This window comes from Strongyloides ratti (genome assembly GCF_001040885.1).
Source record: "Strongyloides ratti genome assembly S_ratti_ED321, chromosome : 2".
In the NCBI taxonomy this organism is placed as follows: domain Eukaryota; kingdom Metazoa; phylum Nematoda; class Chromadorea; order Rhabditida; family Strongyloididae; genus Strongyloides; species Strongyloides ratti.
Genome location: NC_037308.1, coordinates 3,834,191 through 3,859,919, shown reverse-complemented (window position 1 = coordinate 3,859,919; position 25,729 = coordinate 3,834,191). Strand labels below are relative to the sequence as shown.

The 25,729-nt window shown below is 24.0% G+C and overlaps 8 protein-coding genes across 8 annotated transcripts; 6 read left to right on the top strand and 2 right to left on the bottom strand.

Annotated features, from left to right (window-relative positions):
• Positions 1–1,214: 1,214 nt before the first annotated feature.
• On the top strand, positions 1,215–1,794 carry SRAE_2000123500 (Hypothetical protein; the record flags this gene model as incomplete). Its single annotated transcript, XM_024652162.1, has 2 exons — positions 1,215–1,519; positions 1,605–1,794. The coding sequence occupies 2 exons, from the start codon at positions 1,215–1,217 to the stop codon at positions 1,792–1,794; spliced, it is 495 nt and encodes a 164-aa protein (XP_024505767.1).
• Positions 1,795–4,765: 2,971 nt separating this feature from the next.
• On the top strand, positions 4,766–6,577 carry SRAE_2000123400 (Gamma-aminobutyric acid receptor subunit beta; the record flags this gene model as incomplete). The annotated part of the gene is made up of 8 exons (XM_024652161.1): positions 4,766–4,858; positions 4,901–5,093; positions 5,148–5,345; positions 5,397–5,507; positions 5,549–5,580; positions 5,623–5,661; positions 5,711–6,310; positions 6,365–6,577. 8 exons carry the CDS (start codon positions 4,766–4,768, stop codon positions 6,575–6,577), a joined length of 1,479 nt encoding a protein of 492 aa, XP_024505766.1.
• A 90-nt stretch (positions 6,578–6,667) lies between these two features.
• Positions 6,668–7,335, bottom strand: SRAE_2000123300 (Hypothetical protein; the record flags this gene model as incomplete). The annotated part of the gene is made up of 2 exons (XM_024652160.1): positions 6,668–7,024; positions 7,066–7,335. 2 exons carry the CDS (start codon positions 7,333–7,335, stop codon positions 6,668–6,670), a joined length of 627 nt encoding a protein of 208 aa, XP_024505765.1.
• Positions 7,336–8,019: 684 nt separating this feature from the next.
• Positions 8,020–14,168, bottom strand: SRAE_2000123200 (Armadillo-like helical domain and Armadillo-type fold domain and HEAT, type 2 repeat and CLASP N-terminal domain-containing protein; the record flags this gene model as incomplete). Its single annotated transcript, XM_024652159.1, has 6 exons — positions 8,020–10,752; positions 10,834–10,917; positions 10,966–12,393; positions 12,444–12,624; positions 13,822–13,955; positions 13,998–14,168. The coding sequence occupies 6 exons, from the start codon at positions 14,166–14,168 to the stop codon at positions 8,020–8,022; spliced, it is 4,731 nt and encodes a 1,576-aa protein (XP_024505764.1).
• A 612-nt stretch (positions 14,169–14,780) lies between these two features.
• Positions 14,781–17,166, top strand: SRAE_2000123100 (Transcription elongation factor SPT5; the record flags this gene model as incomplete). The annotated part of the gene is made up of 3 exons (XM_024652158.1): positions 14,781–14,891; positions 14,932–16,147; positions 16,202–17,166. The coding sequence occupies 3 exons, from the start codon at positions 14,781–14,783 to the stop codon at positions 17,164–17,166; spliced, it is 2,292 nt and encodes a 763-aa protein (XP_024505763.1).
• Positions 17,167–18,863: 1,697 nt separating this feature from the next.
• Positions 18,864–19,887, top strand: SRAE_2000123000 (Chromo domain/shadow and Chromo domain-like and Chromo domain-containing protein; the record flags this gene model as incomplete). The annotated part of the gene is made up of 4 exons (XM_024652157.1): positions 18,864–19,019; positions 19,064–19,370; positions 19,413–19,696; positions 19,744–19,887. The coding sequence occupies 4 exons, from the start codon at positions 18,864–18,866 to the stop codon at positions 19,885–19,887; spliced, it is 891 nt and encodes a 296-aa protein (XP_024505762.1).
• Positions 19,888–21,042: 1,155 nt separating this feature from the next.
• On the top strand, positions 21,043–22,817 carry SRAE_2000122900 (Spastin; the record flags this gene model as incomplete). The annotated part of the gene is made up of 3 exons (XM_024652156.1): positions 21,043–21,228; positions 21,272–21,503; positions 21,550–22,817. 3 exons carry the CDS (start codon positions 21,043–21,045, stop codon positions 22,815–22,817), a joined length of 1,686 nt encoding a protein of 561 aa, XP_024505761.1.
• Positions 22,818–23,492: 675 nt separating this feature from the next.
• On the top strand, positions 23,493–24,372 carry SRAE_2000122800 (S-formylglutathione hydrolase; the record flags this gene model as incomplete). The annotated part of the gene is made up of 2 exons (XM_024652155.1): positions 23,493–23,646; positions 23,690–24,372. 2 exons carry the CDS (start codon positions 23,493–23,495, stop codon positions 24,370–24,372), a joined length of 837 nt encoding a protein of 278 aa, XP_024505760.1.
• Positions 24,373–25,729: the final 1,357 nt, after the last annotated feature.

Genomic DNA, 25,729 nt, shown 5'->3' with positions numbered 1-25,729 from the left:
ACAAAAAAAAGTTTAAAAATATTTTAAGTAAATCATAATAAAAAGATAAAATTTAAAAAAAGATTTATTACTTAAATTTAAGAAAACAAAAAAAAAATAAATTTTAATATATATAATTATATAAAAAAAAAAAATAATGTTAAAAATTTATAAATATTATGTAAAAAATTTTTTCCTGTTTTCAAGAGGTAAAAAAAAATAATCTTACGTATGTATATATTCTATAGACATTATATTCCCAAGAAAGTTAATTATTAATTTTTTTATACAAATATATAATTTATTTTAAATTTATAATAAGTTAAAAATATATCTATTTATGACTATTAAGTTACCTATTATCACTATGGAAATAGGTTGATGATTATTATAGAAGATTTAAAATAAAATATCTATGTTTTTTAATATTTTTTTCTATAAACAAAATTATTTATTATTATTAATATAATAATTATATTATTTTAATAAAAATAAAATTAAAATAGTTCAAAAAAAATGTTATAAATAATTTTTGGACTATAATTATTACAATTAATAAGTAAAAAAAAAATGGTAGTTTTTTTTTATATTAATAAATCAAATATAATTTATAATGTTTGAAATATTTTTAGTTGTAATTATTACAAATAACAAAAAAATTGGTAATTTTAAATAAATTACAGTATCTAATTCACAATAATAAAGTACATTTATATTATTTTTTTCTATTTAATTATATATATTTTTTTAATGCTTCAATCGTTGTAGTTAATATGCAATAAAATATTTATAATATTTTGATATAAGATAATTCATATATATAATATAGATATAAATTGTTGAAAATACTTAATTAAATTTTTTTGCGTCATCCAGATTTTAAAAATAGATAAAATAAAAACTAAAAAATTTTTTTTGTATTAAAATAAATATCATATAAATATGTTTTTTTTATTATCAATTTATAAAATTTTTTTTTTCTTTTTAATAGTAATATTATTTAAAAAATGCCACTGTTAAAATTATTAAAAGGAAATATAACAGTTCCCGCAAATTTTTTTAATGAAAAAAATGTTATTGAAAATTCTATAAACATTGTAAATACAGCTTCTTTTAATTTTTGTTCGTGTATTCTTAAAGTTAGTCAAATTTGTGGAATTAATCAAACAAACATAGATACAAAGTATTTTTATAATAAAAATAAAAAAATTTTTTATGGTGACCACAATAATGATATGGGAGCTGTTATTTATACAATTGCTATAATATTAATGTTTTCACTAGTTATCATAATGTTAATGTTTCGTTCTATTAAACGTTCAGAAGAATCAATTGAAATAGAAAATTTATTACATATAATGCAATATCGTCGAGAATATGATTATTACAAAAGACAAAAAAAGAAATTACAAAAGGCAAAAAAAAAAGTTACGGCATGGTTAAATAAAAATAATGATAAAATGTGGACGAGTAGTGCATATATATTAGGTAGTCATAGTTACGTTGATTCAAACTTTAATTCAAAAAATAATTCAAAAGTGTAAGCTTTTTTTTTTCTTTCTTTTTTTAAATTATAATTATGCATTCTAATTATTTTCAACTTAATTTATTAATAATATTTTTAGATCTTTATCATCACTCATACCAAATATAGTAGTATCAACAACAAATGATGAATTATCCTCAAACTATTTAACAAGAAAAACTCCATCATTAAATATGATTTATAATTTTGATCAATCTTTTTCTTCATCAATTGGTTCAAATTATTCATTATTAATTCAAGATAATATAGAAAATAACAGTGATATATAAAATATGTTATATTTTTAGTGTTATTAAAGTTTATCATAATTTACATTTTTCTATAAACATTCATTGAAAATTTTATGTTATTTTATAAATTTCTTACTCATAACATAATAATCGTTATTATTTTTATAAATTTATAACAAAAAAAATCTTTTGTTATAAACTTTTTTTTTTATCATTATATTGAAATTTTTAACTTTAACAGCTTTCTTTAGTATTCATATTGACAATAGCTTCATTTGTAGAATATTTCTATGAAAAGCTATAATTTAAGGTAAAGTGTGTCACGCAACTTAATAATAATATTTTTTTTTTAAAAATATTTAATTTATGATAGCATATAGTTTAAAATTACCATTTTCTTGCATTTTTATTTGTAATAAATAAATAATTTTTTTTTATAAACTGTATTATAAAACAACATTAAAAATAAATAGTTCAAATAAAGTAAAATTTATATTTAAAATGTTTTTAATTTTTCTAAAATTGAAAACATCTATTAATTATTAAAACGCTAAATTAAAAAATTCATTTAATAATATCGAGAAAATAAAAAAAAATAATACTATATCTAATATTCATCTAAATATTAGAAGTAATAGCTTATACTATTTAAAAATATTCAATTGTGCTTATAAATGTTTGAAATTTTTATATAAAATATTTTTGATATTAATGCCTTAAGTATGAAAAAAATAGATTTAACCCATTAAACTATGTTAAGATATAAATTATGACTATTAACTCTATATGTACATTTTAATTCAATTTTCAGTTTTGATATATTTCATAATTTTTATATATTATATATATATTTTGGAAGTTAAAATGAGCTCAATATGTACATAAATATTTTGACATTCTTATTTCAATTTTATAAATATTTCAAAATGGCTCTTCCAATGTTACTAGGTTTTTTTATTATATATATATATTTTTTTTTTACTATATTTAAAACTTATATAATTAAGAGTTTAATTATAGAAAGTAATTTATAATTTACATCATTTTTGTTTTTACATAATTATTAATTATTTTAATACTAATGATAAAATTTCAATAAAAATTGTAAAATTAATATTAAAAAATTATCATCAACTTTGTCCTTTTGTATTCATTATGACAAATTGCTTGTAATTTTAATGATGAAATTTAGTACTATTATAAAACTCATTAATATGTTTATATGACTAGTAAAGTAGTTTCAAATGATAAAATTTTTAGCATCAAATTTTGTAAACTTATTTAAAAGTATAAAATTTTATGAATAATTTTTTTTATAAATTTATAATATAATTTTTTAAAAAGTACATAATTAATATGTTTAAAATATAAATGTATTAATTAATTATTTTTTTCCATTCAAATATATATTTTTAAGTAATAAATTATAAAATTTTTTAAAAAGAGAATCAGTATTAAAATTTTAAATATCATTATATAAAGTTTTATTTTATTCTAAATATATAACACTTAAATATATTTTAAAAATATTTAAAAAATTTTTTGTTCTTATATTTTTAACTAAATGATTTAGAAGTAGAAAAAATCTTATAATGTATTCTTTTATAAAAAGTTTCTTGAGAGATTAAATAAATGAAAAATTATGATGTGTTAAATTATAAATAAAGATAATTATCTTTTATAAGCAAAGTAACTTTTTCATATTATTATAAAAGAAATATTATTGTTTCATGAGAATAGTTAATATATGATATTTTTTTTCACATAAAAGAGTAAAATGTATGAGATAATATAATATTTTGTACTTCATTGAAAAATTAGTCTTTCATATTAAAGTACATATAATCTTAAAATATATAGAAAATCCAAAATAACCATTGAAAAATCATTTATTTATACCTATAATCTTTATAAACTATATATTGTTACTTTTTTATATGAGTATAAATAAATAATAGTTTTATAAATAGCAGATGTGCACTACATTTTTATTTACAATTTTTTATTTTATTTTATTTTCTATAGATATAAATTTTATATTTTTAAATAATTATAAAAAAAAATACACACCATATTTATCAGTATTTCTTCTTATAAATTTTTTTTCTAATTAATTTTAATATACTTTATTTTTTATTTTTATACAAAATGTCATTGAATTAAAATAATTATTATTATAATTTTGAATAGTACATATTTTGTAAAATATTTTTTATTTTAATTTAAAATGCTACTTTTTAATATCAAAGACATATTTATTTTAATAAAAAATGAGTAAACAAACAAAACATACTAATTTAAATTAATATTATATTGAAAAAAATTTATATTATAAAATTTTTTTTTTGATTCAATGAATTAATTTTTTAACATCCAAAATATTAATAAGTAGTAAATTAGTAACAATAACATAAATAAATTTTTTTTTTTAAATTGTGCAACTTAAACAATAGATTTTATAACAATAAAAAAATTTTTTTTTTTAGCCAAATTGTTTTTTCATTACAATAAGTAATGTTAAAAATATAAATGTTGTTTCCAATTATCTTTTTTTCTTTTTTTTTCTAAATTAATTTACAAATTAAATTACTCAAAAAGATTCATATAATTTATATTAACTATTTAGTTTTTTTAATACTATTTTTTTTTTATTAAAAAATAAAAAATTATTTTTTTAGTATGGCAAATAAATATAATATATATCTTTTTATTTATAAATGACTTTAAAGTTATAAATATTAAAACAAATAGTATATGGTCGACATTTTATTTTTTGACGTTATTATGTTCAATCATGTTTAATAATTATATAAAATTTATTGAAAACAAATGGCATTACTTTCTTTTATAGATTCTTTTGTATTTGTTTGCTTTTCTAAAAATTATATAAAAATTTGGGAAAGCAAATATTAAAAATCACTATAAGGCCAAAAATATAAATTTATTTTTTTTTTAATCTATAATTAAAAATTTAGAAATGAAAATATTATTGGATAGTTATAGAAATGATATGTTTTCAAAAATCCATATATTTTGGTTAATATTATTATTTTTATGTTATGGAAATATTGGAAAATCACTTTCATCAAAAACTTTTAATGTTGTAAGATTATTAATATAAATTTTTTTTTTATTAATTTTTTAGAATTATGAGGATAGTCAACATTTAGAAGATGAAATAAAAAAAAATAATAATTTGGAAAAAAAATTTAGTTATAATGATAAGGATAGTGGTAATATAAACAATAATAGTAATGCAGGATTAGAAGTTAATGTAACTAGATTATTAGATGCTTTAATTATGAGTCATGATAAAAGAATACGACCAAATTATGGAGGTATTATATAAAAAAAAGTTTTTTTTTATTTTTTTAAAAAATATATTATTTTAGGTGAACCAACAGTTATAAGTGTTACTGCACATATTATAACAATATCAGCTATCTCAGAAGTAACAATGGATTTTTCTGTTGATTTATATCTTAGACAATTTTGGAAAGATACAAGATTAGCTTTTGGAAAGTATAATACAATGAATATTAATTCATTAACAATTGGTATAGATATGGTAAAATCAATTTGGACACCAGGTTTGTAAAAAAAAAAAATTTTTTTTTCTTATAAATAATAATTTAAATTAGATACATTTTTTCCAAATGAAAAAAAATCATTTTTTCATGAAACAACATCTCATAATTCTTTTTTACGGATAGATAAAGATGGAAATGTTTTAAGAAGTATTAGATTAACAGGTACTTATATTTATATTATAAATAAAAATATTATATTTTAGTTATTGCAAATTGTCCAATGAATTTACATACAGTAAGTTATAAGCTATTTTATTTATATAAAAAAAATTTTTAGTTTCCACTTGATGTTCAAAATTGTAGTTTAGAAATTGAAGTAAGTTTTTTTTTCTATCTAACTATTTTAAAATGAACTTTTTTTTTAGAGTTATGGATATTCAACTGCTGATATTATATATAGATGGTATGATGATGAACCAAATAATCCAGGATCAGCTTTAACAATAGATGAAAATGTTCATTTAGCCCATTTTACTGTTGATAAACATGATTATATACAAAGAACAATTAGATTAACTACAGGTGACTATTCAAGATTATCTGCATTTTTTATTTTCAAAAGAAATATTGGTTTTTATCTTATTCAAATATATTTTCCATCATCATTAATAGTGGTTATAAGTTGGGTTTCTTTTTGGTTATCAAGAGAAGCTAATTCCAGTAGAATAAGTTTAGGTTTATTAACACTTTTAAGTATGACAACAATAATGACTTCTAATAATTCATCTTTACCAAAAGTTAGTTATGTAAAAAGTTTAGATATCTTTTTGGGTGTATGTTTTTTTATTGTTTTTGCCAGTCTCCTTGAATATGCTGCTGTTGGATATTTACTTAAGCGAAGAAAAAATAATGAAAGTAGAAGAAAATTAAAACAATATAATCAATCAACAAAAATTTCTTGTTATGAAATTGATGAATCTAATCATCCACAATTAATAAGAAATAATAATAATGAAACATATGTAGTAAGTATTTTTAATAAATTCTATAAAAAAATTCATATATAATATTTTTTTTAGACATACATGCAACCATCTGATCAAGATATACCATTATTAAATATTTCACCTAATCATATAGCATTAATACCAAATAAAAAACAAACCAAAGTGAAGGAATATAATTTCAAGCCTTCTCAAATTGATCTTTTTTCAAGAATTGCATTCCCTTTGTTTTTTATATTTTTTCATATTATTTATTGGTCTGTATTTTTAAATGTTGGATGTTTTTAAAAAAAAAATGTAAATAAATAAAAAAAAAGTTTTTAATTATGACAATATTTATAATATAATAATTATAAAATAATATACAAGAGATAAAATTTACTTTTTAGTTGTAAAACATCCTTTATGTGATGTTAAACATGGTCCAAATTTGAATTTTTCAATAACTAAAACTTTTTCACAATCATTATTATTATCTTCATCTAAATTTATAATTGGAATATTTAAACATTTTTTCTTTTTTGTACAATCCTGACAATTATTTTCACAAATACATTTACCAAAAGTTGTAGATACTAGTTGTCTATATCCTATCATATTTTCAAAATTATCTTGATAAATATTTGGTTGTATATGATGATGACTACATGGAAATATATTTTTATTTTCATAATTGTTATTATAAATATCTCCTCTATCATATTGCATTATCATATTATTGAAATTATCGTAATTCTAAAAATTTTTAAAATAAATTTGATAAAAAAAAAACTTACATTATCATTTTCTCTTTTTTTATTTTCATTATCATTTTTCTTCTCTTTTTTTTTATTAGATAAATTTGATATTATACCAAAAATTAAACATGTTACAATTATTATTATTACAAAAAATATAAATAAGAATGATAAAATAATGATATAATTTCTATCAATTGATAATGCTTTGTTAACCTCTGAATTATTTGAATCACCATAAAAATAATTAGTAATTGGTGGTTTAGGAGAATCGCCTTTTTTAATGTAGATTGTTTTTGAAATATTCATTTAAAATGACTATCATATCCAAAATTAACTAATTTATATTTCATTTTTTACAAATGCAAAATTAATGAAGTTGATATATAAAAAATTTGTTTATAAAAAATAATTTTTATAATAATTTGTTTATTATTTATTGTTAAAAATTTTATATAAAGTTTTTTTTTCAAGAATGGTATTACATAGTTTTTAAGATTCTAAATACAAATAACTCTCTTAAATTGTAATTTTAACAGTTTAAAATTTAATATTTTTATTTTTCAGACGACTCATTTATATAATTCTACATCATAAACTACTTTAATTATACATATTTAAATTTATTTGTCCACCATTTTTTGTATTTTTCAAATTTTATTACTTTTCTTTTGAAAAATTTTCAAAACTAAAAACTCTTTATGAAATTTTACTAATATGTTTTAGAAGGTTTATTCAACAATTTCATGATATTTAATTTCAGTTATATTTTTTCAGAAATGTTAACAACTTTCTCATCATTATATGTTTAATTTTTGTCATAACAAATTTATAAAAAATACTTTGATTCTTGAAAAAACTATACAAAAATTTATCTTTGTCTTAAAAAAATTATTTTCTTTTAAAATTAAAAAAAATATCATAATTAAAAGTTAATACATTAAAAATTTATTTACTTATTTTTATTCAAAAAAAGCAGCTCCAACAAAATGATTAACCACCTCTTATCTGAGCGAGTTTTTCTTTTAAAAGTTCACGATCTTGAGCAGATAAACGTTTAGGTTTTTTAAATTGTGGAATTGGAGCAGAAGCTAATGATGATTGATTTAATGCATTTATATTTCCTGATTGTATACTCGATCTAATTGATGTTTTATTATGCCCTGGTGGTGGAATAGAGTGAGTTCTTTTAGGATTAGAAGCAAAAGAAACAGATTCTAAAATTTCTTGGGATTTTTTAAGATTATTCATAAGGCGGTGTAAGCGATCACCAGTCAAATAAACAGCATCAGAAAGAAGAATGTCTTTTGACCATAACTTCCCTGATCCTGGCTTCAATGAAATCGCTAAGTTAAATTTATGCTTAATACTTTCATATAATACAATATCTTTTTCTCTTATAGTTTTTAGAAGAAGTTCTCCTAGTACTAAGTCATGTGATTTACCTGATTCAAAAAAGGCATCCCATTCACAACTCATAATTGAAGAATTCAATAATAACTTGACAATTTCATTATTTGACATTCCATTTATTTTCATAATAGCACTGTCGAGTTCTGCCGTCTCTGCAGGCATAACCTTTTCTAAACACCTTGCTGCATACTGCCAAACTTTATCTTTAAGATGAGAATTTCTATCAACAGCTTCTTTAACTTTTGCTTTATTAACAACAATCAAACGTTGAATATGATTCCTAATTGCATGGAAAGTGGTTTCATATATTTTTTCTTGAGATGAAGTAAACAGTTTCATTATAGTATTCATAGCTGTTAGACAAATCTCGGCATCCCATTCATAATTCTTTTTTGTTGTTAAAGTTGATAATTTATCCATACATTTTCTCGCCAAATTGAAAACTCTATCACTTGATGTGTCACCGGCATTCTTAGTCATACAATCAGCAATACCCATCATAACAGTATTGTAGTTGCAATTATCACACAATTTCACAGTTGCGTGATTCAAAGAGGTATTAATAGAATTTTTCCAAAGTTCATTAGACGAAATATGTGACCTAGAAACACAACCAAGAATAACACTTAAAAATGTTCCAACAGTTTCGGGTTTAATAAATTCAATAAACTCAGCATCATTCATTATACATAATAAAACATTAAATATACTTTTACAAAATGAAGAAATACTTTCAGGAATAGGTGTTTGGATTGTAAAATTTTCTTTATAAAGATCAATATCCTTACAAATTGATAAAACAATATCATCAATCTTGTATTTTATAACTTCAATAGGAAATACACCACGATTGCTAAGTAATGAAAACAACTCAGAAACTCCCATAGAAGCTTCGTTAATATTAGTAGAAGTGATCTGTAAAAGTAAGTGGTCAATTTGAGCAATTTGGTGTTGATATTGAGACACATCTATTGATGGTGATTTCATAGTCTGTACATTTAATATATCTGGTCCCAGAGGTGAAGGCTTTATAAGATCTTGATTATCTTCTAACTTGAGCGTTGGAGGTTCAGTCTCAACTATATCAACATCTAGATCTGGAAATTCTGCATCAATATCTACATCACAAACATTATCATTGAATGAAGGTAAGTCAACATTTAATCTAGCAGTTAATCTTCTTTTATCTGGAAGCTCATTAACTGTTTCAGAATAATCGTATGTTTGACATAAATCAGTGGGAGGCTCATCCATTGTAACATTAGCTAAATTATGGGGAACTACAACAGGAACATTAACAGGTTTTACAATTTTAGCTTTTCCATGAATATTTGTAGAATTTTGCTTTGGAGTAGACATTTGAATTACACCACTTCTTTTAATTCTTTCATCCAAATACGCCTTATCTTTGTCATTTAATTTTCCAGCTAATTTATATATATCAGCACCAACAGAACGATAAGCAGCAACGAAACAATTTAAGGCACCATTTCTAACATTATTATCTCTGTCAGATATAGAAGCTGCAATTATTTTAAATGAAGAAGAATGTGTACCAGAAATTTCATCATAACATTCATCAATAATACTTTCCATGATACTTAAACATTCAGCTTTCATTCTCGAGTTCTTTGTCTTTAAAGCCTCAACTAAATATCCATATACTTTAGCTGGTGGGACTATTTCACAAAAAGTAAAAACTAATTTTTTAACTGCTGCACGAATTGGTTCTTTTGTTTCACCAATCTTCAATAGCAGAAAAGGCATGAATGATGAAACTTCAGTATCATGTAGTGATGCTTGTTGCTCTTGATATACTTCACAAATACGCTGACCAAATTCTAAGCATTTCATTAAAACAGTTGGATTTGTTTCTAGAATTCTAAGTGTTATCCATTTTAGTAGTAAATCAGAATTTGCAATTACCGCTTGCGCATCAGTATCACACAAACCAATCAAGATATCTAAAGCTTTAAGCTGTTGCTTAAAATCTTTATTATAGAGTTTTCCGAATACATCGGCAGACACAACTTCCTTCAATTGTGATTGAAGTTGTTGTAAGTGATCTGGTTGCGGCACTTCAAATTGCCACTTTAACAATTTTAATTTAGCTTCATCCTTAAAACGCTGATTTTTGTTAGAGTTTAAAACTAATACAAGCTCTACTGGTTTCCCTTCCTCTGAAGATGTCGGTGATTTTGTATTTTTTGATCCAAGAGGATTTTTCTTTTTTGTACCAATCTTTTTTTCATTAACACCTTCATTTTCATCAGTTTCATTACTTAAAGCTGTTTTTGGTAGGGGCTTCATGGGCTAAAATAAATTAAATTACTATATGAAAATAAAGAAACAAAAAAAAAAGCTATAAAAAATAATAGAATAACAAACGCATACCACTTCTTCATCGTCCATAGAGTCTGTTTCAGCTTTCTTACGCACAACTTTTTTAGTTGGTTTTTTATCTGCACTTTTTTTAGTCTAAACAAACACAACACAATATTTAAATATACAAAGTAGAAAACTAACCCCAGCTTTGTGAATAGATTGAACCATTTCACAAACAGCAGGACCATTTTCTTCTATCATTTTATCACAAAATTCCTTAATCTTTGCCATTTTAACTTTATCGTCTGCAGCATCGCCCATAAGATTATTTACAGCTTTCTCACCTATAATTCTTTGTAATGCACCTAATGCAGCACATGCAGAATCACGAGCTTCTGGATCTGATACGCCAGTAACTTTTGTGAGAAATGGTGTCACTTCCTTGACAAATTTTTTAGGTAATGTTGAAGAGTTTAGTGTTTTAAAAACACGTTGTAAAAAGAGTGAAACTTGTGCTTTAATGTTAGGATTTGATTTTTCTAAAGCTGTACAAATATCTTCTTGCATTGTTTCAACAGAACATGAATATGCTACAATGTTATCAATCAATTCAACTAATGGATCTCTTAGTATTGGTTTTTTCTCTTTAAATTTCTCAAAAATAACACCCGCTATACCTGGTACAAATGGACTAAATTTCTGACGTAGCCCATAAGCAAAAGCACTTAAACACTTAGCAGAAAGAGCAGCGACATTAATATTTGCATCTTTCTCAAGAATCCTTTTTAAACAAGGAACAACATCTCCAACAGCCATTTTTGGATCCAATTTTTTATGAGTATTACACAAATCAAGTAATTCTTGAAGAGCATCTCTACGATCTGACCACTTTTTAGCCTCAATGTCAGTAAAAAAAGAATTTGGTAAACGAGCAATAACATCGACTGGCTCTAATTCATCATATGGATCAATCTCCTTTTCTTCAACCTGTTCGATAGGCTCATCTTCACTTTCTTCTTCTTCTTCCTCCTCTTCTTCACTTTCCACTTTGACGGTTTTTTTCTTTTTTCCCGGAGTTTTAACACCCTCGGCTTCCTTTGCTTTCTCTTCAAATTCAGCTTTTATTTCTTGAATTTTTGTCCATTTTGCCGTGTCTTGAGGTAAATCTCCTACCATTTTTAAGAGATCTTTCTCACCAATTACAAACATTAGACATCCTAAACATGACACTGCTACTTCTCTTACTTCACTGTCAGAATCAAAACAATGTTTAGCAAGAATAGGTGTAATACTTCTTATCAGCTTCTTAGGAGCATTTGAAGCTTTAAATTTTTTTAAATAACGAATCAAAAAATGATTTATTTGACTTTTTTGTGCAGGATTTGGTTTCTCCATCGCTGCTACAATATCTTCTACGACATTTTCCAAAGGACAATATTCTCCAATGGCATCAATAGCTTCGCATAAAGGTTCTCTAAGAACTGGTTTTTTTTCTTTGAATTTTTCAAAAATAACAGCTACAAATGGTGTACCATAGTCTTTGAATTTACTTTTTAATCCTTTTGCCAAAATTGTGACAAGTTTAGCAGCCATAGCAGCGACGTTTATATTAGCATCTTTAGCAATTATCTAGAAAAAATATAGAATATTTTACAAAAATAAAATAAAAAAAAGCCTACTTGTTTTAATTGATCACAAAGTCTGTGATATGATACTTTTGGATCGAGGTCTTCATATTTTGAGGCAATATTTACAAGACTTTCGATGGCCTCCTTTCTCTCTATCCATTTTTTTGACATTAACATTTCTTCAAATGTTGGTGGTATTTTAGCAATGAGATCAAAAGGGTCCATTGTGAGACTAAAAATTCAGCCAATTATTAGAAACTATTTTTAAAATATAAAAAAACACGTATTATTATAAAACTACGGTAAAAACACACATATTTATGATAAAAAAAAGACAAAAAATTTAAATAAATAAATGGAACATAAATTTTACGATGAATCAATAAAAATATATGACAATGAGAATTCGTCACCATTTCGACAAGAAAATATGGTTTTCATATGTTTTACCAATTTATTGATAAATGTCATTACTTTGTGCAACTATAAACAAATAAAACGATGTAAAAATTAACTAAAAATATATCTAAAATGAATACTTACATTATTTAAAAGGTCTAAAACAATATTTCAAATTTAAACATATCCGACAAATGCATTAAATATTAGGTTATACTTTTAATTGTAGCAACATACTAAGAAAATAGATGTGGAAATACAAAGTTTATCATATAAAATAACTACACTAAATAACATCTCTCCAACACGCTAGTAGTAACATCCTCTCGTAAAGAAATCATATAGAAAATAATAAATGTGGCGGTAGTCTTAAAATATTAAAACACATTTCAATTAAACAACCAACAATTGTCATGTGACTCCTAAATTTGTACAAAAGTTTCGCCAGTGGAATAAAATTATTTCTTCTTTTAAATGATTATACAATATTCAAACCATTGATTGACTTTTATCATAAAAGAAAAGGAAATAAACTTTACTTTATATAGACTCTATCAAATATTGTTGGAGTAATTAGAAAAAAATTTAAAAATATGTAAATTAAAAATTTATTAATATTTCACGTAAATAAATAGTAGTAAGAATTTTTGTATGACTAATTAATTAAAATGAAGGAAAATGATATATTGTGTTGTCAAAGATATCTGAATTAAGAATATAATAAATCCAAACGGAAATAATTATTCTTGGTCCCATTGTAAAAAGAAAACAAAATCCAAAAAAGTGTTGCAATTCTTTTAAAACAATACTTAATTCACTTCGGCGAAGTCCATAACAAATGATAATAAATATAGACAGAGTTATATATACAAACAATTCAAGCAAAATATAAACTTGTTGAAAATTGAATAAATTTGGGGATGATGTATAATATCCACTAAGTGTAAAAACCAAACAAAGTGATAGAAAAAAACTGTTAATAAATGAAAAAATAATTCTTAAATGATTGTATGACAATTTAAGATCATACTCCAAATTAAAAATTGGTAAATTAACAACCATGTCATTCTCCGAATAATCTGGATTGAAAGTATTGTCGAAGAGGATGTATAAATTCATTCCTAAGAAGCACAATGTTAATAAAAGAACTGTTGTGATTGCCATCTAAAAAGTATAAATTAAAATAATTATAAATGTAAAACCAACTTTTGGTGTTAAACAGTAACAAATTTTTCTAATACTTGTCAATGAATTATTTGACAGACTCTCATTAGGTCTTCCATCTGCTTGGTTACTTGCTTCACCATATCTTGTAAAAATTGTATACGAGTTGTTATCATAATACGGATCATTTCTATATATGTTTTGAAAATCCATAACTGAGAATTTAATCAGGTGAAAGTGCTTCTCTACAAAAAACTAAATTTACCATAAACTAATATAACAGACAAAAAAAAATTGACTTTTTCAGGATAAAGAACAAATGAAAAAATAAAACTATATTAAAACCACGCATACAATTATAATGTATATATATATATATCAGGGTAGATATTGGTATGAATAATTTGTACACCCTTGAGATAAATAAATTTTGAGTTGTTATATACTTGTTAATTGTTTTATAAAAAGATTAAATTTTATCAAATTACAGGACACAGAAATTACCGTAAAATAAAATAAAACTAAAAAATCATGTTATATCAAGGTTTATCTTACCCTTTCCAATGTTAATAAATCAGGAACTGTATAAATAACTAAAGAAAAAGTTTTTCTAAACGAACATTAATTTAAAATTCTAGTTGACAAAGTCATTTGAATTACATAATAATTTTTTTTAGTTAAAATTATATGAAAGAATATTGTATATAGATCTTTAAAAGAAAAACTCAACCTACAGATCGTTGGAAAAACGTTTTGATCTATGACAAATTACAATCTAAATTTTTTTAAATTTCTGACATTTTATTTATTTTTTCCTCTTATAAAATGTTGAAATATCAGATTTTTGGTTCTGATGGTGAAAAAAGTTCTGAAAACTCAGAAGTTGAAAGCGATAACGAGGATCAGCCGATTGAAAATAATAATTTAAAATTTACTGTAGGTTTTAATCTAGTTAATTTTTATAATTCATTTTTAGATTAAAAGATCATATTCTAGTGATGGAAATTCAGTATCTGTTAAACGTGCTCGAAATAGTAATAATTCTTCATTAGATGATGATGATGAATCAGATGAAGAAGTGATAAAAAAACCATCTCGTTCCGCGAATCCATTTATCAATGACGAAGTATCTGAGGATGATGAAATGTCATCTGTTTATGATGGTACATCTGATGAAGAGTCTCTTGGTTCTGAAAAAGAACTTGCTTCTGCTGCTACGAATGCTACTGCAACCAGAAGACATCGTAATTTGTATGGGCAAGTCTTTAACAAATTAAGTGAAGATGACTTGAATGCATATTTCCAAGCAAAATATCATTCAAAAAGAAATAATTACTATAATGATAGCGAAGATGAATGTGATAGAAGTAAGAATGGTATTATTAGTAGACCACCCGATGGTGCTAAACTTTGGATAGTAAAAACAAAAATCGGTGAAGCAAAGAATGTTGCTAAAATTCTTAACAGCAGATTGACTGTATTAAATTCTACTAAGGATAATCGAGATATATTTTCTGTTATATCAAAAGATTCTGAAAAGTCATACGTGTATGTCCTCTCAAAAAATAAGTTTGCTGTGGATTCATTTATAAAAGGTGTACGTGGTGTTTTAAATCAGAAGTTAAAGGCAGTACGGGATGAAGATTACTTTGATACTATTACCGAGAAACCTAAATGTATTAGTGTTAAAATTGGAGCTTTTGTTCGTTTTAAAAGAACAAAGTTTTGTGGTGATTTAGCCCAAATAGTTCAAATTGATGAGGAGGAGAATATGGTTCTTTTAAAATTAGTTCCAAGAATTGACTATAAAAAATTAAGAGGTCAAAATCGTTTGAATATGGATGAACTGGATTTAATTGCTGAGAAAAAAAGAAAGTATAAACGTATTCCAAAGGCTCTTTTTAATTCAGTAAAAATTAAAAAATGTGGTGGTGATTTTGTTGTTAACAAGGGAATTTATACTTTTGAAAAGAATGAATACGCTAATGGATTTCTTTTTAAATGGTTTAGTACCAAATTAATTGAAACTGAAGGTGTTGTACCATCATCAGAAGAGATAGCTCTTTTTGATGCTTCAATTTCTGAAGGAGATGATGTGTACAGCTCTTTGGCATCTGTTGCAAATGTTAATGCAAAAATTGAAATCGGAGATAAAGTTGAATTACTTGGTGAAAATTATGCTAACGTACGAGGTACAATTTATGATATAAAAGATGACTCATTTGTTGTGAAAATCACAACTTTAGGGAGTATATTTGGGCAACTTGTTAAAGTCGGTAAGACTGATATTGGTAAATATTTTAACGCTGGTGATCATATCAAAGTTGTTAACGGAAAGAATGCCAATGATACAGGAACTGTTGTAAAGTATGATTCTTTCTCTGTATACTATATATCTGATTTAACACATGATGAAAATAAAGTACCTGCTAACAACTGTATTACTTCTTTGGAAGTTTCATCTGGTGTTGATTCCTGTGGAATGTATTCCTATTTAGACATTGTCAAATTGGATTCTGATGAAGTTGGAATAGTTATTAGAATTTTTAATAAAAAACTTGAAATACTTAATCAATTTAATAATATTATTACACGTGAACCAAGCAAAATTTACGAGAAAATAACATCTCGAAATGGTAGAACATTTGACATAAACAGAAATGAAGTTGTAGCTGGTAATCAAGTTGTCGTTGTTAGGGGTAATTATGCTCAAAAGAATTCAGTTGATAAGAAAACAATTGCTACCGTTAAGTTCGTTTGCAGAGGATTCCTATTTCTTTTTGATCCATCAAGAAATAAAAATGGAGGATATTTTGTTGTTAAACAAAAAGATGTTGTATTGTATGGAAAACCTGAATTAGAAACACAAGTTCCAATTGATGTTGAAGATGTATCCACTTTAAATAGTGGTGTAATTGGGGATAATATTTATTTTCCAACCGTAAAGGATGTAGATCCTATTTTCCGTAACAAAAGTGATGGAAAAGTACAAAATGTCAACTCTACTTTAACTGCTTGTAGAAATACTTCAAATGTTTCATTAATTGGAAAAACAATTAAAATTTCAAAGGGTCCTTACAAAGGTTACGTTGGAATGTTAAAAAGCGTTTCTGGAAATATTGGGCAAGTTGAGTTAATTACAACATGTAGAACCATAAATGTTGATATTTCTCGTATTCGCGTTGCTGATGATACAGTATCATTTACATAATTAGTCAATATTTACATTTTCATAATTATCAACACATCAATGTATATTTTTATATTTTTTTATATAATTATAAGTATATTTTATTGCTTTTTTTAATATGATGACCAAGTTTAATAAATTTTTTTAAAGCAATTTTTGAACTGAAATTAGTATTATATTTTAAAAAAAATACATTAATTTAACCTTTTTTATATCTGGAAAATTACATTTGATAAAAAGTATCAGTTTCTTAACAATATAAGAGAATCCTACAGAAGTAACATTTTATCTAAGTCTAAAAATTTTTTCAATATCTTGTAGAAATTTTATAATGTTTTTGTTTCAACAAAATTATAAATAATTAATGTGTCAGATTGAAAATAAGACGTTGATTGTTTCTTATAATTTTCTTCTCCTATAATATTCAGATGTTAAAATTAGATAAATTTTTTTACATACCAAAATGGATTTTAAAAAAAATATTTATTTTACCAGATAAACAAACAAAAAGTTCATTTCTCTACTACTATATACTATACAAAATAAAATTTTATCTTCAAACTACTGGATATATTCTACCTATTGTTACAAATATAAAGATTATTTAGTAATTCTTTTTTCAATACTAATATTTTTTTTGAATTCCTAATTAAAGTATACTTTTGTGATATCATTTTATGTTATTTATTGTGTTTTTTAAAAATTATTTATCATAATAAATGTCATTTTTTAAATACTATTTGCTTTTCATAATTTCACTATAATTTTTAATTTTTTTTTTTTAAATTGTTCATGAACTTCTTGTTTTCATACAAAGATTGTTGAAATATTCAGATTACAAATTTCTATTTATCTGATATTATTGACATATATAAAACAAATTCTTTTTAATTATAATTTTTAGCCTTTAAGAACTTTGTTAGTTTATTAATTGTCAAAGTAATGTCAACAAGACCAAATAGAAATGGAAAAACGATAGAAATTATTATTGAAGTTTTTTTTATGCAATTTTATTGTTAAAAAAATAATGAATTTTTATCAATATTAAAATATCGAATTCTTTTAAAAAAATTTTATTTTATTATTTTTATATAAAATTCTTTTTGTTCAAATAATTATTCATTTTTTTTTAAAATGTTAAAAAACTTTTATAAACTTGATAAAGATTATATGGTAAATTTTTTTAAAGTAGAAAAACTCAAATAATCTTGTTTTATGCTTTAATGGGAACATGTACTCTGTAGTTTAGGTCTAAATTCCCTTTAGGATATAATCACTGTAACTAAAGAATAAATAGTTAATCATTAAACAACTTGGTTACACACGTGATATTTTCTTTTTATAATGATAAGTTTTGGAATATCATTAACTAATTTGTTTCGCTTAAATTGTATTGGGCAGTCGTTTAAATTTTGCCTTTTATGTTATATTATTTTTATAGTGATCGGCATTTTAATTAATATTTAAATTTATTGACATAATACTTGGTAATAACATTGATAAATTGTTAAAATCTTTATTAATGACCTATAAAATCTGTTTTGTTTTTTTTTCGTTTTTCCTCATTTTGACCTGGAGAAATGTGAAATGGTTGTAATATTTTATAATTTTATTTAAATTGTCATCTATTTTTTGTTTGTTTTTTTTTGTGTTAGATAATTAGCTTATAAATTTACAAAATGCCATAATTTCTTGTTTTATATTTTTAGTACTTAATTATGGCTAGATCTGGGTACAGTTATAGTCGTTCTAGAAATATTTTTGTAGCGGAAAAAATACTTGATAAAAAGGAGAGATCAGGTATTACATTATATAAAGTAAAGTGGGTAGGATATCCTAGTAATCAATGTACATGGGAGCCTCGTACAGGTCTTGTAAGTTTTATTAAATAGCAAATTTTGTCACTTTTATGTTTCAGAATAGATTCTTAATTAAAAAATTTGAAAAAACCATATCTCAAGGTACTTCTCTTTTATCTTCTGACACTGGTAAGGATAGTTACGTAACTGAAAAAAAACCAAAAAGAACTTCAACTTTCAAAAAAGATAGCGTGGTTGCAACAAAAAAACCCACTATGAAATGTGAATCAATTAATTATAACAATAATGAATCTTCTCAAGAAATTAATTCTACTCAACGTAAAACAAAAACCTCAAAATCGTTAACTTTTCAAAACGATAATATTATAAGACGTAGAAGTTCTCGATTATCCATGCCTAGTACCGGTAAGTTTAATTTTAATGTTTTTTTCTAATAATCATGCATAGACAATAAAGCTACTGGTTCAATGCAAAAAATTGACAACAAAAATTCATTACCAACTAAACCCTATACTCTCCGGAGTTCTTCCGTTAGAAAGTCAGAAAAAATGCCTATTGCAGAAAAAGTCAATAAAATCAAGTACAATGATAAACCCTTGGGAGAAGGAGTTTATGAAGTTGAAAAAATTGTTGACTATGATGTTAGAAGTGATGGTGTCAAAATTTATAAAGTTAGATGGCTTGGTTATTCTCCAACTTTTGATACTTGGGAAACTTTGGATGCATTTGATGTAAATTTAAAACATGTTTTTAATGTAATTTAATAATTTATTTTTAGGATCCAAATTTTGTTGTCAAGTGTGAAAAAAGTATTGTTAATAAGACATTACCAAGTAAATCTAAAAGAGAAACTCGCCATAAGTTTATGAAAAGAACAAAAGATAAAAGATTTAAAAAAGGAAGAAAAATAAGGAGAAAGTGATGTATCTAGTATTTTTTTTCATTTACCAATAAAATAAAAATATTTTTTTTAAATTTTTTTTTAAATTTCTTTTAAATTTAATAAATTTTCTGATAACAAAAAGTGTAACCATTTTTCCTTTTATATTTTTTATAAATATTACAGTACAAAGTTTTAAACTAGTATTTGTTACTAAATTTTGATTTATACTAGAGTAAAGTCTAAAAATAAAAAATGTTGGTAAAGCATTTATGATACTAATTTTTCTATAAGTAAATCTAAAGTTGGATACAAGTTTTAAAATCTAAACATTAATTTAAAATTCATAATTATATAAAAAAAGGATTAATTGATGAAACAAAAAAATACCCTAAGAAATGTTTTTGTTTTCATTTTAAGTACAATACCAGTTCTGTTTCTTTTTTCTTCTGTGCGATTCAAATGGCAAAGAAATTATTCAGCAATATTTTTTTCTTTTTTGTTATTTCATAAAATTATAGTTTTTTGATGGAGAGTCACGGCCATGTCACTTAAAATACCATGCTCTTTCCTTGAGCAAAACATTGTCACCTGGCCAAGTATCTCTTAAAATGTTCTTCTTAAATAAATATCCAATAAAAATTATTGAATTTATTAAAAAAATCTCATTGATAAGAGTCCCCCCCTAAATACACTATTAAAAAAAAATAAAAATTTGAATAATTTCAGAATTAAAATTTCTCTGTAAATATTAAAATGTTAATCTGAAAGATACTTTCTATAGTTTGGTACTAATTTGGCTTCAATTGCATTTATTCTCAGAAACATTACTAATTTTCTTTCAACAAATATTTTTATTTTTGAGGTCTTTTAATCTTATGAAAAATCTTTGCGATATTTAAAAGAATTATTTTCTTTTTAAAAAAAATTATAAGAATAATTAATCTAAAAATGTGACTCGTTGGTATCGAAAATAAGTTTAATTGACTATAAGTAAATTATTATTTCTAATTATTATTTTATTTGAAGACTAAAATATATCACAAAAATTAAAAAAAAAATTACAAAGACATTTTATTCAAAACTCCTGGTAGGACATAAATTTCGACTATATAGTATGATTTTACTTTTCATTTCCCGCTTTTTTTCTCATTCTTATTGCTAAAAGCTCTTTACATTTTTCAATCATTTTTTTCGATGGAGTTAAATGATGAAGAAGAAAATTCTTATCGTCCTAGGAAAAAATTAACTCGCATGGAAAGGTTATATGGACAGAGGAGATATAACTTGAGTAGACCACAAACATATAGTAATTTATTAACCAAGAGCACTTTTACTTTTCCTACAAATCAAGAGGCTACGTACATTAATAAAACTATTAAAGTAAGTTTCATATATATTTTTGATATGATATCTAAAATTTTAGTCTACATCAAATAATAAAAAACCAAATCTAGAGAATGACAATCATGATTTAAGAAGTTTTAATTATGTTTTACCAGAAAACAATTCGTTCAGCAGTTCTTTGCCATGTAGTCAACATAAAGGATTAGATTTTTTTGATCAAAAAAGTAGTAGCAGTTACAAAAGTCAAGATATGGAAATGGATATTGGTGAAACTAACACTAGCCAAAAAAGTATTATGGACGTTAGCGTACGTAAGTATATTGTCATTGTATTTATTGAATCATTAAAATTTTATAGAGGGTAGAAATTCTGAAGACAATATGTCATTGCCTACACATGATAGATTATCTTATGGTCGTAATTATTGTGAAGATGACAAAACAGGTACATCAAAAACAAATGAAAAAGAAATTGATAAAGATTTTGTGGCAAAGAAAAATAAGTCTAAAGTGAAAGAACATCATGAATTTCCAAAATTTGTTACAGCTAGTAATAAAGACCCAACGACTATTGATCGAAATTCCATAAAAAAAGTTGCTAGAAATGAAACAAATGTTTCTAAAGATCCTGTTGCAACTTCTTTAATGAAAAATGCTCCATCCAATGATGACAAAGATGACGATGATAATACTATTATAAAAGAAGGTCCATTAAAAGGGTGCGAAAAACATTTGGTCGAAATTATTGAGAGAGAAGTTATGCATGTAAAAGAAAAAATTACATGGGAATCTATATGTGGACTTGAAAAAGAAAAAGATGCTTTAATGGAGGCGGTTGTTTGGCCAATGATTCATCCAGAAATTTTCGACCCATATCTTCGTAAGCCTGATAAAGGTATTTTGCTTTTTGGACCTCCAGGTACAGGAAAGACAATGCTTGCCAGATGTGTAGCATCACAATCAAAGGCAACCTTTTTTAATGTTTCTTCTAGTTCTTTGGCTTCTAAATGGCACGGAGAAGCTGAGAAACTTGTACGAACATTATTTACTGTTGCAGCAGCAAAAGCACCAAGTGTTGTTTTTATTGACGAGATTGATTCTTTTTTGTCAAAAAGATCTGATGGTGAAGCCGAGACAGCTCGCAAAGTGAAAACAGAGTTTCTTATAAGAATGGACGGAATAATGGCAAATTTTAATGAAAAAAGAGTAATGATTTTAGCTGCCTCGAATAAAGCTTGTGAAATTGATGAAGCTGCGCGCAGGCGATTTACAAAGCGGTTACTGATTTCTCTACCAAGTGCAGAATCAAGGAAATCTATCATCGATAAATTAATAACGGATCAACATTTTTTGACAGATGGACAATTTGAAAAACTCGTTAACTTAACAGAAGGGTTTTCAGGTGCTGATGTTGCGCAACTTTGTACCGAAGCCAGCATGTACGCAATACGTGAAATGCGACAGAGAATGCTGGATCCTGAGCCTATACCATTGGAATCTATTAGGAAAATTTCTTTTCTAGACTTTGAAAAAGCACTAAAAACTGTTAAGGCGACAGTTTCAGAAGATGAAGCAAAATCATATAATGATTTTGCTATGAAATTCGCTTCCAATTTCAAAAACTAGCTAGTATAATTATGTTAAGTTTTGATAGAAGCATTTTGTTTTTAAAAAAAATGATTAAAATAAATTTCTATTTATTTCTGATGTATTAGTTTTTAATTATAATATTTTTCAGAATATTCAGTGAAAATAAATGCAATTGAAGTCAAATTATCACCAAACTATGGTATCTTCCAGATTAAAAATATTAATATTTACAAAGAAATTTTATTTTTGAATATTTCTGTTAAAAAATAAAACTAGAAAAAGAAGAAAAAATTTTAAAAATCAAATTTTGAGACAGATATAATTTTATTTGTACTAAAAATTTTTATAGAAATTTATTCGAAAAAGTTTTGTTTTTCTTCATAATTTTATTAATGCTATAATTAATTATAAATTTTTTGTTTTTGAATTAGAATAAAAAAAAAACTTTATTTAATTTTTATTTGCATTAATTTAATATAACAACATTTCTAAGATTGATCTTAAGAAATTTATTTTATTTATTTTGATAAAAATAAACTATGGTAAAAAAATAAACACTATATGCATATAAAACTATTGATAAATTAATCTAATGATGTTTTTTTAAATGATCGTCTTATTTGGAACCGTATTGGAAAAATTTACCCTTTTATTAATATAAAAGTTAATCTCTTTAAGTTATCAAAATAAAAATACGTTTTTAGCAAAACAATGTTGAATCTTGTTTCATCTACACGCTCTTTTAATGGTTATCAAAAGATATTTTCATTTGCCAGTCATGAATTAGCTTCAACTGCACGTTTTGGAGTCTATCTTCCTGATGGATATGAAGATAAAAAGTTTCCTGTATTATTTTATTTATCAGGTAATTTTTCATAATGTATACAAATTATTTTATTTGTATAAAGGTTTAACATGTACGGAAAATAATTTTATTGAAAAATCTGGTTTTCAACGATTTGCTTCAAAATATAAAATTATTGTTGTGAATCCAGATACCTCACCAAGAGGAGTTGATATTGAAGGTGATTCTGATGCTTGGTACTTTGGAAAAGGTGCTGGATTTTATGTTGATAGTGTTGTTGAAAAATGGAAAAAAAATTATAGAATGTATTCATATGTATCAAGTGAACTTGTAGAAGTTGTAAAGAAAGAATTTAATTGTGATGAAAATAAATTTGGAATTTTTGGGCATTCTATGGGTGGGCATGGTGCACTTGTGATTGGATTAAGAAATCCACATATTTTCAAAACAATATCAACATTTTCTGCTATTTGCCATCCTTCAAATTCTCCATGGGGTAATGTAGCTTTCAAAGGTTACTTAGGAGATGATAAAGAATTATGGAAAAAGTATGATGCTACAGAGATAGCTAAAAATTATTCTGGTCCAAAAATAAATATTTTCATGGATCAGGGTAGTGCTGATGGTTTTTTAGAAAAAAAAGAGTTGCTTCCTGAAGACTTTTTGGAAGTTAAAAATGAAAAAATTAATGTTGATTATAAACTTCGTGAAGGTTATGACCACTCTTACTTCTATATTGCTACATTTATTGAGGAACACTTTGCTTTTCATTCTTTGAAAATGTAAAAAATTGTTATATTTTTATTTTAAATAGATATAAATAAAAATCATATTAGTATAAAGCAATTAAAATTAATTTTTTTTATTTAATAAATCTTTTTATTTATTATTATTTACGATAACAAAAAAATGATAGAATTTTAGCTTAATTTTCAATTCACTGACGTACTAGAAATTTTTTTCGAATATTTGAATATTATACATATGTATAATTTATTTAAAAATTGCAATGTTGATTAACTAAAAATTTTTAAACTAAAACAACAAATAGATAAAGAAAAATAAGTAATTTAAAAATTTTTGTTTTAATAAAAATTAAAAAAAACAACTTTTTTTAGAATTTGAATATGAAACTATAGTCATTCGATAGCCCTTGAGATGGGATGAATTTTGAATATAATCAACAATATTCGAAAATTGAAACTTCAGAAGTTATGAGGATTCAAAGTTGAGAGGCGAAATTGGGGAATATTTTTTTTAAATCTCGACTTCTAAGATAAAATTGTAAATTGTTAAAATAAATACTTTATTCTAGACCAATTTTTTACGACAAATTCATTAAGCCTATTTACATCTTTATAGGACTTCTTAAAATGAAGTTATGATAAGAAATATGTATCAAAAAAAGTTTTTAAGAATTTAGTGATAATTCAAGTTAATGAAGTCACAGGTTCATGAAATTTGTTGCGCTGTGCTTCTTTCGTGATTTAAGGTATACCCTACGTTGAAAAGATTTTAAAATTTTTAACCGTTCTTGAGATATGAAACTTGGTACTTTTTCGCGCTTAATCTATTGTCATCCTTTTTTTATATCTCGAAAATGGTTAAAGGTATAAAAATATTTTTAAGGTAGACCCCACTTGAAAACTCATTAGAAGACGATTGCAGAAATCTGATTGTTATTATCTTCATTTTGAAGTGAGATATGACCAAGGGCGGAAATTTTTCTAAAATATTCATTGTTCGCGACTTTTCAGTATCTCAGCAAATACGTATCTTCTGAAGACGGGATTAGTTTCATTCGATTTCTATTTAAAAGTAGGTCTAGAATATTAATTTTCATAGCTGTAACATTATTATTTTCAGAGATATAAAAATTGGCTGAAAATTTTCTAGATTCCTGATTTTACCTCTAAAAATGTGAACAAAGAGAAGCAACTTTTTTTGGAAATTATACATGCTACTACAGTCATTCGATAGCTTTTGAAATGGGATGAATTTTGAATATAATCAACAATATTCGAAAATTGAAATTTCAGGAGTTATAAGTATTCAAAGTTGAGAGGCAAAATTGGGGAATATTTTTTTGTAAATTTCAATTTCTATGATAATATTGTAAATTTTGAAAATAAATATTTTTTTC